The sequence below is a fragment of the Lagopus muta genome, chromosome 2 (genome assembly GCF_023343835.1).
Source record: "Lagopus muta isolate bLagMut1 chromosome 2, bLagMut1 primary, whole genome shotgun sequence".
NCBI classification, from domain to species: domain Eukaryota; kingdom Metazoa; phylum Chordata; class Aves; order Galliformes; family Phasianidae; genus Lagopus; species Lagopus muta.
Genome location: NC_064434.1, coordinates 18,283,630 through 18,297,570, shown reverse-complemented (window position 1 = coordinate 18,297,570; position 13,941 = coordinate 18,283,630). Strand labels below are relative to the sequence as shown.

The 13,941-nt window shown below is 35.2% G+C and overlaps 1 protein-coding gene across 1 annotated transcript in view; it reads left to right on the top strand.

Moving 5' to 3' along the window:
- Window positions 1-2,079: 2,079 nt before the first annotated feature.
- The window catches only part of TPO (thyroid peroxidase), a 40,981-nt gene continuing 29,119 nt past the window's right edge, over window positions 2,080-13,941 (top strand). Inside the window, 5 exon segments of the mRNA XM_048936674.1 lie at window positions 2,080-2,173; window positions 2,324-2,378; window positions 3,794-3,871; window positions 8,827-8,996; window positions 11,249-11,381. Coding sequence (XP_048792631.1) covers window positions 2,080-2,173; window positions 2,324-2,378; window positions 3,794-3,871; window positions 8,827-8,996; window positions 11,249-11,381 — 530 coding nt within the window.

Here is a 13,941-nt window from a genome sequence, read left to right as displayed (position 1 = left end):
TACCAGTACTTCAAGTGTAACAAATGAGCAAAGGTTAAGATTCTAACTAAAATGTTAGGGAAGATCTTTTTGAACTCTTCAAAAAAGCTGCAATTTTTGACTGGAATTGGGAAGAAAAGCAGGCCCATTTTTACATGTTAAGAAAGTCCTGCAATTCTCAGAAATGAGACCCATGATACTTGTGAAGTATATGAAAAGAGATAGTTAAAAGCTCTTTATTCTTTTGGAAGTTTGGAATTTATCTGCTTTTCACAGTGTTTTGCTGTGCCATGTTAAAAGTCAATCTTCTTTGCATTTTCTTGTGTAAGGAAAAGGCCCCCATCTAAGTAGCAGAAGCCCACTTATTCAGAGAGGGTCTTTCCCTTTACTCTCCACTTTCTTTTCATATGAGTCCATTTATTCATGCAGCGAATAGGATTATGGTTATATTATTTAAGTTTGCTATAAAACAGCCTTGTGTTTTGCTTCCAACCTGTTCCCATGTTCATGAGTTTTCTTCAGTCACCATACATGATGTACAGAAGTTTCAGGATGCTCCCTGCTACTCAGCCTCTACTTATTACCCGCAGCAAAGAGGAAAGCACTGATCTTTGGCTCCACCTTGTGATTTCCCTGTAAAGACGAGCAAAAATGAAATGGAAATCTCAATCCTGATTCTAGGGCTGAATTTGATCTCTCTGACTAAATAGGAAATGATAAACAAACAAAAAAAATCAACTTAGGTCAAAATGTTGACATTAGCAGAAACAATGGTGCTAAAAAAAATATAAATAAAAGCAAGCAGCCTTGGAAATGTAAAATAAATTGCTCAAGAGAACAATACAAAGTAAATGGTCATTCAAGAAACTTGGTAGGCAACCCAGGGGCTATCAGCAGAGGAAATAAAGATCATTTTGGTAAAGAGTCAATAACAGAAAAGACAAAATAGGACACAGCTTTACCTTCTTTTCCAAGCTTATTGACAAAGTGAACTAATGAAAACTACCCAGGAAGTACTTCAGTAAATTTTGTTTGCATTTCCTTTTAAAGGAAATCTAATATCAGAAATTACTACAGAGGTTTGCTTATTAACAGGAAAAAATAAGCAAGTGAAGCTCTAACATCAGAACCTCAGTTTCTGCACTGTGTGAGAGTACTGTTGCAAAAAAATTTATGAAGCTTGAGTGAGTAGCACTGCATCAAGCTGATAGAGTAGGCTGGGCCCCAGGAAAGTACTTCACCTTAATATTTCAGAAGAGTTACTGCCATCAATAAAGTACAGAACTGTGGAAGATCTTCTGCTCAGCAGACAAAAGGTCAGACTATGAAACTTTTCTTGCCATTTTCCAGAGCAACTTCATCATATTAACTTGTGGAAAATAAGGGGTACCTTCACATTGACTTCCTTTGGTTTATACTAGTACCCCAAATTTTTCGTTGATGTGTTAATTTATTGTTTTCTTTATTATCAGAATATAGCATGTGAAAAATATTGCTTCTTGGATAATTTCTATATGTATTTGCACTGCTGTAAAAGCTACCAGCAAACCAGTGTACTGAAATGGAAAATGTAGCACATATTTGAAATGTGAATATATTTGTTGTACAGCTTTGATGTTACAGTTATACATGGACAGAATAATAGACAGTTCTGGTAGACGTTTGTTATTCCTGGTTTGGCCAGTTTCACTATCTTGTGTGTAACCCAAAATTATGATCAAATGATATTAAGACACAGAAGTTCAAAATAAATGGTAAAATATTGCTTAATTTCTGTTATGTAGGCTAAGCATTGCTAATGCTTTCAGAACATATAGTGCTGTAAAGAAAAGTGTTATATCTCCTTGTGCTAGAAGTTTCCCAAAGGGGAAAAAAATTACTAAGAAATGAAAATAGGGAAAAAAAAAAAAAAAAAAAGGAAATACAATTATTTCTAAAAATGAATATTTTAAATTTCAATAGCATACTCAAAAATTTGGCTACAAATATAATTTAATGGCAAAACTTACCATGCACAAGAAATTATTTATAATATGGCTTATAATTATCTAGAAAATGAAGGTATATATTTTGTAAACAGTTCTCTCTTCTTTCTTCTAGATGAAGGTGTTAATTGTTTTGGGAATTTCAGCAGCTATAGCCTTCACAGCTGTTTTCTTCTCTTTCCTTCAGACAAGCAAAGATGTCCTCTTTGGTAAGTAACAGCATATTTATTTCATCTAGCAATTCAGTTTAATCTTTTCTTTCTTTCTCTTTTTTTTTTTTTTTTTTTTTTTTAATGAGCAAAATATTCTATCTGACTTCCATGAGAATTATTCCATGAGCACTTGCTTTCCAAATGCATCTTCATCACTTGACAAGGGAGAACACAGCATATGCAGTGTATCTCAGTTATGAATGTATGTATGTCTAAGAGTGATTTAACTTTCTTAGTGGCTTCCATATGTCAGCTGCAATGTTTAGAAGCATGATTGTCTCTCTCTGGACTACAGTCAGTTGCCATGCAATGTGCCAGCTGGCACACTGCTGATGTCCCACAAGGCTGCACATCTCCATGTATCTGTTCCCATTAGCACCCTCTGGTTACTGGAGGGACTTCAGAGCATCTCAGACTGCAGAAGCACCTATGTTCAAATGATAAAATCCCATATTTTTAAATATTTATTTTACATCTGATCAATCTAAATCAGTGAGGTTTGGTAGACTAATACAATAAATACAAGATTGAATTTTGAAAGGATAATTTTCAAAAGGCTGATTTTACATTAGTAAAGATTATGAAAAAACAGGATTTTTCAATATTTATTTTTCAATTATTTTTCAATATTTACATTTCCTTAATTGATTTTATAAATGTTAGATATGGCTTTGAAAGGAAAGATCTTAGGAATGTTTTCATCTGAAGTTATTGTAGAATCACAAATAAAGTAAAATACAATTATATCCAGACTATAAAATAAATAACCCCTGAACCAATATCAAAGACATTACTTTAGATGGTAAATAGATTTTGGACCATCTCTGTGAAATAGGATCAGATTGGTTTTCTACAGGGGATTTTCTGTTTGATGCTCCTGTATTAATTTCTTTAAATTAATTTAAATTGCATTGTTTAAAATGAGGTTATATTTTTAAGTTAGTTAACACAAAATGAGTATATGAATAAATGAAAAAGAATGAGAGAGAGTAGAATTAAGGTATAGAAGATGGATTTTCTTTTGTAGATTAGAGACTAAATCAATATCACACGATGAAAAATACTATAAGCAAAATATATTTCTCAGAGACAAAAACCCTTGATTAAAAATCTTGCAATATTAAATTCTAAAAGTCTGTGTAAACTATAAAGATCAGTCTCAATTTTTAATTTAGACTTCAAAGCATTTTCAAATGTAACATACCGGATTAACATTAAATGAATCACATGAATGGCTCGTGCTACCTGAGGAGAACTCAGACTTGTCCTTTCAGTCCAAGAACAGCCTTATGCAACATATATATGAAGCTACAGAGCATAATTCTCACATAACACCACATTTTCAGATGGACCTGTAAGTGTGGTACTACACAATGTATGTAGCTGGATTTATGCTGGAAGAAAATGAAGGAAAGCCTAGCACTTCATATGTTATGGAAGAATTTATTTACTACTCTTACCTTGCTTTTCAGAACGATCAGAAAACACAGCATTAAATAATGGAGATATGTTTAATGGGGAATAATTACATATGACAATATTGCAAACCTATTTGTTTTTTAAATGTATTTTAATATATATATATATTATTGTTTTGTCTTTCTGTTGAGAAGAAAGTGAAGATAACTGCATTACTGAGGCTATCCAGAAGGCTTCTAATTTGGTGGATTATGCTACACAGTATGCTCTGAAAAGGTAAAAAAAAATAAAATAAAAAAATAAAAAGTGAATTTATTCAGCAAAAGGCTTTCCTAATATAAGTTTGATAAAAGTGAAACTGTATAGTCACCCCAGATAAATCACTGATTCACTGGACTTTTCAACTTCACTCAAAATACTGGATATATGAATATATAGGATATGAAGTATGGCATTATACATAGTTCCTATTTTGAAGAGGTCCCTTTAAAAGCCTTTGTAATAGTAGCAGTCACATACTGTCTGAAGTTGGCATTTAGCACAGCTCCTGCCCCAGTAGGGACACCCAGAGCAGCATACTGCACCACATCCAGGTGGATTTGGGGCATCTCCAAGGAGACCCCACAGCCTCTGGGCTGTCTGTGCCAGTATTCCATCACCATGCAGCATGAAAGTGTTCCTGGTGCTCAGACAAAACCTGTCATCTTCCAGTTTGTTCTCATACTGGCACTGGGTACCAATCAAAAGAACCTGGCTCCATTCTATTTTCGCTCTCCTTATTGGTACTTACAGACCCCCTTTGAGCCACCTGTTCTCCAGGCTGAGCCCAGCTCTCTCAGCCTTTCCTCATAGGAGAGATGCTCCAGTAATAATTATACTGAGAAATAAATATTACAGAAAAGGCAAACAAATAAGATTTTTTCCCTTCTCTTTTTTTCCTCCTTTCCTTTACCCTCTCCTCCTTTTCCTTCTCTCTCCTTTCTTCCCCTTCCCCTTTCCTTTCCTGTTTTGACAGCAGCACTTGAAAATTAGATTAATAATCCAAAACTTAAATTAAGCATTTGATCTGACAGGAGTTGTTTTTAATCTTTGGATATTTCTTGGGCACAACATTGCTAGTAAAAGCAATGTGTGAACTGTTTATGTTGTTTGCGGTTTAGATTTAACTCTGCAAGCAGCCAAAGGCTTGCTCTGTCAGCAGAGCATCCAAATATGTGCCTTAGTATCAATACTGAAGCACATGCTTTCCTGTTTTGTGCAATCAGAGGCACAAGTGTCCTGTTCCAGTGTTAGAAACCTGTCCGTAAGAATATAATTTGCCCTTGTGTTAACTGGTGTAGAATAATAGGACTGTTAAAAATGAACATTGCCAGAAGTGAAAAGTATTTCTGTTGCATGCTCTTATTTAATTCAGTTTGTTGTGGGTTTCATCAGCTCATTGAGAGACTTCTTGCTGTTTTAATCCAGCCTGGTATACGTGCTCAACACCTGCCTCTTAGACAGAAGTCCTTGGTACTTTGCAAAGTACTGAGAACTGAACTATTATCTAATCTCATTATTATCTTGAGGAAGGAATATGTTTAACTCCTTAAATTATATAATTCTGCATTTTTATATCATATCAATCTAAAGCTGCTAGGGCTTTTTTCCTTTGTAACAAAGAATGCTATATACTTGAATTAAAGCTTTAGCACAAAGGCTAAAAACAGGAAAGAAGTGCATCTGACTGCGTATTTGAAATTCTGGAAGTTATAGAGGTTGCAGCACTGTGAAAACTCATTTTACTTTGGCTTACAAATAATTGAAAGAAACTACAGTGCAATACAGATGAGCTCAGTGCTGTCTGTGAGACTGAAAAGGCAGTTCTGAGATGAAAAGGCAGTATCTTTTTCAGGTTAGAATGAGAAAACTCTTAATCATTCCATGTACAGTATGTTGGTGATGGTTGGTGAATTCGTGATCTAGGGGTCTGAGCTACAAGATGTCTGAGACAAAATAACTGTTTTTTTTTTCCACAGACCTCAGTTTAACCTTGAATTGTGATTGAACTGAACAAGTAGGTTTTCTCACATCAGCTGTTTAATATAATCGCTTGAATTCCTGAATTGTTTGTTTACCATGTTTCAACAGTTTCAAAGTATATGAACTGTAAAACCTCCAACTTAATATGTTTTATTGTATTTGGTCCCTATTTGTGCCAACTCGAATTGGCTATCCATGAGACTATGTGCATAATGAATTGCAAAATCAACTTCTATGTTTCGAATCCATTGTTATGGTTGTATAGTTGCAGAAACCCACTTGGCATCATACTTTAGTCAGTGCCACCCTGGTCTTAGAGCAACAGTAGCCATCTACATATGTATTTTGAGAACAAACAAAAGATACTCCCTTTATATTCTGCACAGTGCTGCTGTTATGGGAGATCAGATGACAGCAAATGTCTAAGGCATTTGTTCTGGCTTTAGAATCTCTAAAAAAAATTGCTTTATAAATACATTAATTCAAGACAGAAAGAAATCTCAAAAACAGAATACCAGATGCTGGATGACAATGTATAGCTTGTACTTTGGAGAATTTATTTTGTGCATATAGATATGCTTGTAATAATATGCTTAATATTTTAATGTTGATCTGCAGTGAGACTCAGTATCTGAACATCTGGCAAATATAAACTATTTTCCTCCCACATATCTCTCATCTTCCAAATAATAATAATATCACAGGTCATTAGCTTCATGGGGCTACTTGTTCATTACAAATTATCAATACAACTTTTTTTTTTTTTTTAAATTAGTGACAAAAAACAGCATCTCCTTCCAGAATGAGAGCTCATCTCTAAGAGCATGAGTATGAACTCGAAGCATGAACACATTGAATTAGGAGGTGGAAAGAGGCAAGAAAAGAGAAGTTTGACAAAATAATAACCACTGGGATAATCTTACACAGTTTATAAGATTAGAAAAAAAGGTTGAAGAAGATGTATGGGACATACCTTGTCCTTAAGAGAGGTTGGTTTTGTATTTTTGTTGTAGCTAATTTTTACAGAGGTTGTCATGTAACTTACTGATAGAGAAATGTTTCATTTCTCTGAGATAAATGTTTCATACTCTGAGAGAGAGTATGTTCATGCATATTTTTTTACATGATGTATGACCAATATTTTCCTTATGTGAGTATGAAATACTAAGCCCTAGTTCTTGCATTTGATTGTGGCATCTTTCTTTTAACTTCTGACTAACTAGTTTCAGGACTTCTAATACTCCAGATTCCCAGCAAAATTCCTAACTATATGTCAAAAACTTGAAGAATAAACTGCTGAGGAGAAGAATAGCTTCAGCTTCAGTTAGAAGAATTTTCGTGGTCTTTTCCTCATAAGACAGGAATAGTTTCTGTGTGAAGGATGATTGAGATGGTTAAGACTCTTGTATCAATTAAGGACACATTCAACATCTAGAAAAGCCTCTAAAGTCACTTTACTCCCACCCAGTAGGAATGTATAAGCATTGATAAGATCCTCTCTCAGTCTTCTCCAGGTTGAACAGTCCCAGCTCCCTCAGCCTTTCTTCATAAGCGAGGTGCTCCAGGCCTCTAACAATCTTTGTGTTCCTCCACTGGATTCTCTCTAGAAATTCTCCATCCTTCCTTGAATCGGGGAGTCCAGAGCTAAACACAGTATCCCAGATGTGGTGTCATCAGGTGTAAAGAGTGGTGTAAAGAGTGAGGATCACCTCAACCTGCTGACCACTCTTTATAACTTACCCCAAAATACCATTGGCTGTCTTGGCCACAAGAGCACACTGCTGATTCACGGTCATCCTGTTATTCACCAGGACACCCAGGTCCTTCTCCACAGGAGAAGGATCCCTGTACTTTCTAGCATGTCATCCTCCAGACTGTACTGAAGCATGAGTTTATTTGTCCCCAGATGTAGGATGCTGCACTTGTTCTTGTTAAGTCCCTTAAGGTTCCCACCTTCTCCCTGCTCTCCAGTCTGTTCAGGCCACACTGAATGGCAGCACAGCCTTTTGATGTGTCAGCCACTCCTCCCAGCTTCATATCATCAGCAAACTTGCTGAGGGTACATTCCATGCCTTTGGAGATAGAAGGACATGAGCCTGCTGGAGTGAGTCCAGAGGAGTGACATGATGATCACAGAGCTGGAATTATTTCCTTATGTAGTAAGGCTGAGGGAGGGGGGGGTTAGTCAACCTGTAGAAGAGATGATTCTCACAGACCACATGGTGGCCTTACAAGTGCCTAAGGGATATCTACAAGAAAACTGGATAGTGACTATTTACATGGGCATATAGTTCTAGGATAAGAGGTAATGGCTTTAAAATGAAAGAAGATAGATTTAAATTAGATATAAGGAAGAAATTCTTCACTCTAAGTGTGATGAGACACTGGAGCATGTTGCCAAGAGAAGTTGTGGATGCCCCATCAGTGGAAATACTCGAGGCCCATTTGGATGGATTTTGAGCAACTTGGTCTAGTGGAGGGTGTCCCTCCCATTGGCAAGGAGTTTGGAACTAGGTGATATTTAAAATTCCTTCAAACCCAAACCATTTTATGTTTCTGTGATTCTGTTTTTCTTATGTTGAAGTTGAAAAGATGTCTAATCAAACATAAACTGCTAAAAGTTAAAGGTAAGATCAGACTGGTTAAGTAACATATTGCCATGTAACTGTATAATTAACTCCTGCAAAACTAAATGCTGAAACTCCATCTACAACTAGTCACTACAAGACAGGTGTTTGGACTATTTCTGAGAGGAGACACATTTCTAATTGTCATATGCAGAGAGCATCTGGAATATTGTGGTTGTTTCCTTGGTGACAGGGCAAGTTATGAATCTATTTGTAATGATTGAGGTGGTCAGTGATATTACATGTTACATAAAAATGAAGCATACTCACTTAGATATCTCAGCAGGGGGGTTCTATACTGTGATTATTCTGCATGAGTCTTCTCAGCTACTTTGTGCTGCAGGCTTTGTCCAGCATACCAGTTTCTGTTCCATCCTGACAGCTTCACACAAACTTCAATACTGTTGTGTGTGCTGAACAAAAGGGTCCTTTTCAGAATTCTCCTTGCAAAACAAAGTAAAAATGTAGTTTTTATTTTTCTTTCCCAGCACATCCTTTAGTCAAGTTATACCTCAACTTAGAATATACCCAGCATAGACAAGTACACCGATTGATGAGTTTATTGTTTTATTTTTATTATAGAAATAGCCAAGGAAAGGGAATAGCAAGTCCTACCTCACTGCTGGCCTTCTCAAAATTTCCTGAACAAGACAGTCAAGATATTTCCCAAGCAGCAGAACGAATGGAAATGTCAATTCAAGTGCTGAAACAAAATGTTTGCCAGAAGCACAAGCGTTCTTTGCATCCAGCTGGTAAACAAATTAGTAAAAATCCCTGTTGATTTCTTCAATATTGTCTTTTAGATTTAAATTGTACTAACTTTGTTTATTTTTTACGTTAGGCAGGTATCTTGTTGACATCCTGGGGCCAGGATGCTCTTTCTGTTCTTCTTAAAAGCACCCCATGTAGCCACTGTTTCACATTTTTCTTTACTGAAGAGTTGACTGTGTTCCTACAGTTGAGGAGAGCAGCACTTTGCTATTGGCATCATGTGAACTCAGGACCATATTTCATATCCGCATTGTTGCAAACTTCTTGTTGATAGTGAAATATTTTTGGGTTTAGTGCTTCTGAGACAAAGAGCTTACAAGCAAAATATTCCCATCACTCTAGGACACTGGCACTTTGAAATATATCACCTCTGGAAATAGATGGTCTTACTGATAGCTCATTTTAAGAAAATGTTTTCATATTTTAAAAATTAATTTAAAGATACATTGTAGTTACAATCACTTTGTTTATATTTCAACTGTTTTTTGTTTGTTTGTTTGTTTTTATTTTTTATTTTTTATGTTAGATGGAGAAATAAAAGGAGGTAATAAAGAAAGTTCAGTGATGTATAATATCTAAGGAAAGTACTTGTTGCTGTTCAAGATGAACTTCAAGATTAATTTCAAGATGAGTCCCTAATGTCAGGAAAGCCAAAAATTCAGATTCTTTTTTTCCTTCAAAATTTAATTCCTTTACTTAAAGCAAGCTGGAGATTTATAATCTCTATTCTTTATCTTGATATTATACCATGGCAATATTTTTCAAGATATCAAAGCATTAGAGTGTTGTAGACAAACACAAAGATCTACAATTATCTTTTTTCTTCTTTTTTGGTTTTTTTTTTTCTGTCTTGAGGAAACATCTGGCTTACTAAATGAATGGGGCTTTCGTAGAACTACACATATTTCTGTTTATAGATGTGTATATTTAGACATTTACAGACTCACAGTTGATACAGTGATCTTTCTACTGGTACAGTTTCAAAAGAACTAGAATTTTTAAGTCACAAAGTGTACAAAACTCATAAATGTACAGAACTAGAGCAATTTGCACAGAAGTTGGATAAATCCAATGCTTTTTTTTTTTTTTTCTTTTTTTTTTTTCCCATGTCAAAGGGTAGTTTTCTGTGAAACAAAGAACAAAACATTTTAAAGCAAACATATGAATCAATACACTGATGGTGGGAATTGGATTCTGAGCATGACTTTGAACCTGAACTAACACGTGAATGCATCTGTACCCACAGATTTAACATGGGTAGCTAGGGCATAATAGCAACATTATATAGCTGGTCAAGCAACCCATTCTCTCTCTCTGTTCTCACCACTACCTTGCACAGATTCTAGTTGCTCAGTGAAACATTTTTCAGATGATTTGACTCTTGAACCTTTTTTCTTTGTTTGTTTGTTTCTGACTTGCATTTTTCACTTGATTAATGGACTAAATCAGTTTAGATCAAGGTTGAATGAGAAGAACAGATAAGTGGTGGGACTGGTTGACCTGAAGCAGTAAGGAGGAAGGTGCAATAGTCACTTTCTGCTTCTGCTATTTTGCTTTGTCACATGAGGGTTACAGTCAGTTTGAAAGGCAAGAGTTTCAGGAAGGATGTTGCTTTTCCTTCATTTACATCTTTAATTCCAGCTTGCACTATGTGTATTTACATACAGTGTGTGTGAGAAAGGTTGCCAGAACTCACACTGGGAGCGTTGACATGAAAGAAATGCAGCCTGTTTTTCCCTAGCCCTCAAATTCTGGGTAATAATTCTGTTCCTCTCCCACTCTGAACATAGCTATACAGTCAGCCATCCTCACTTTAAATTTCAGCATCCTTCCAGTCCCAAGTTTTTGTTCATTGGTATATGCATCTGCTTCTCAATAACAATGTTTTACACCTTTATTTTAACTATGTGGGTTGGCCAAATGATGTGACCACAATGCATGGAAAGAGAAGAGCATGCAGAGAGGAGAAGATTAAAGGAGAGAAAGAAGGTCCACCTCAGTTCTCAGCTATAGATGGATGGCTTCCATTTCATTCTCTACTCATGAGATAATAAAAATAGCTCTTCCGCTTCACTTCTTATCTCCTCTAAGTCTCTAAGACTACCTACTGCAGCACGTATAACTAATGCTCTTTCCTAGAAAGAAAAGCAAATGCTGTTATTGCTGCTGACAATAATGTATTTTCTCCCATAGAAGCCATATATCAACAGAATATTTGGGTTCTTTCTTACAGATCTTTTGTCAGCTGATCTGCTTACTATGATTGCTAACATTTCTGGATGTCTCCCTTATATGCTGCCACCAAAATGTCCAAACAATTGCTTAGCTAATAAATACCGACTCATCACTGGTGCCTGCAATAACAGGTATGTATGATAAGGATTATGCCCTGAAAAATCTTTCCTTTTTCTGTCTTCCTTTCTTTCCCTCTTTCTTTCTTTCTGTTTCTTTTTCTTTAAACTCAATAATTTATTTTTCCAAGAAAAACTGGATGGATGAGTTAAATCATTTAAAATCAGTGTCTCTCTAAATGAGGTGCCTCTTAAAGCTCCTAGGGTAGAGACTCTTCATCTCAAATTTAGTACACTAATTTTTGCAAAGCAGCTCCCTTTGAAAGCTTCTAAGATTATGTAAAGAGCTTTAAACATAGGGTGGACTTATTCAGTAGATGTCATTTTCTACATAAAATAGACTGAATTCTAACCCAACTTCCATCTTTCATTAAATTAGGGCAATATCGAACATAAAAGAATTACTTCTTCACAGTGAGCAATAAGAAAATCAAACAGATTCTCATTTTTTTATTCTCTCGCAACTTTAATGCTTAGTGAATATACACATAAAAATTCTAGGTGATATATTTAGTTTTACATTTCCATTTTTATGAATGTGCTGATTGGCTGAATGTTTATTGTTTACTTATTAGTCCACTTGTACTCTGATATAAATCAGGATTGTTTCCTACAGCACTCACCTTAATGTATTGTATTTTCAAAATACTTCAAAACAGTAAGGATATAAAAAGGAGAATAAGAGACCTTTCAAGTATAAGGATAAATGGTACTTATATTTACCCTCAGGATACCTAGGCTTAAGGTCACAAATGAAAAGTCAGGCTGCAATCATATGCTACTGCAGAGCTGTAAATGGAAGACAATTAGCATTACACAGGGTAAGGCATTCAGTGTGGTGACTGAACAGTGGTAACATTCTGCACTTTTATTATTAAATCACTCAGTTTTAATGAGATGAATCCGTATTTCTGCATCACAAGTCATTTGTAAGGAATGTGCATGTTAAGCTCTTTGTCAAAAGAACACAACCCGATATGCATCAATGTTATAAATCTATCTGGATATACGTGAATTTCCCCAGGCTTGGAATCTGAAATAACAGTTGGTATAATATTTGCCCTGATAACTCTGTTGGTGCTTGAAAACAGTGGCCAAGCAGCCAAATATAAGCACATAGCTGAAGCTTCTAATATGCAGGCTTTGTTACTGAGGTCTTTATCTTCATTTCAGGAGAGAATAACAGTTGAGGGAAAATTTAAAAATTGTTTTCTCTGTGATGACTTGACTAATACAAGGATGTGTAAAGATGTTTCTAAACTTGGCTGGAGTAACTGATCCACTAAGTCTGGTTAGTCTTCAGTTGGTGTTTTCTACTTTGTATAGTTGTATGATTGTAGCAAACCAGTGTTTAAACTATATCTCACATTTGTCTTATTTTTGACTCTTCGCTTAAAACATCTGTAGAAGATGCAAGGTAACAAAAAATAAAAAATAGAGACTTTGAAACCATAAGGTTAGATCTTAGTCTAAAACTCTGTGGGTACCTCAAGCTTTACTGAAGTAAGCAGCAGCTGAAAAGGTTCATTATACTGGAATGTAAACAACAAATTCTATAACGTAAGCCAGCTGAAAACTTCAAACATTAACAAAAACTACTGGTCCATAGTTTTCCTGTTTTATAGCTGCAATTTCAAGTGGAAAGCATTTAATTATATTAACAATTTTAGTTAGCCGGTAGCAATGTACAACTGTGCTTTAGGTCAGAAAATCCTGCATTTTTAGGTAGCATTTAAAAACAAAATTCACATTCACAAAATTAATTGGCCTGTAAGAAAAAAAGAATAAAAAACAACAACAACGACAGCAAAAGTGGTTAAATATATTTAAAAGTGAGCTTGGAATCTCTTAACAGATTCTTTGCTTAATCAATTTGCATATTTGGAACAAATCAGCACAATTACAAAATATTTATTCTGCTAGTTTATTTCTCCATAAAATTTCTAGAACAAAGGCATAACAGAACAGCATGAGCATGGAGAATATTGTCGTGACATTAAACATTCCCATAATTATCCTCATTCACTAACACGTATCAACAAATGTTACGTTTTTGTGTGTCTGAAGGCTTAAGTGTGGATAATAAGCAAATTAAATGTACAGTAATAATTACGAAAACTGGAAGATAAGGAATGCCAAAGTTGGTTTCCTCTGTTTGTTCATTTTTATCCCAACTAACTGCATTGATTTGTGGTGGGTTTTTGTTTGTTTGTTTGTTTGTTTGTTTGTTTTTAATGTTTAGGGCAATGAAAGAGATTCAAAGGTAGAGAAATTACAGATACTAAAAGAAAGGCATCTCATAGTGCAAATTAATGTCCTCCAATCTTACCTTTCTGAGATACTGATATTTCTACTGCAAGATTGTGTGTTGAGTTGTTCCTGATAGTGAGAGATAGTACAGAATGACAGGATGGCACTCTTTTTCTGGGCTGATGCCAGAAGTCTAGATAACTATATAAAAATTTTTTGTGCTTGCTATTTGAGTATCTAGGAGAAAATTTATCTGTCAGATTTTTGTTTCATTTTTGTGATTTTAATAATTTTATCAGGCAAGTACCTGATGGTTACTTTGAAG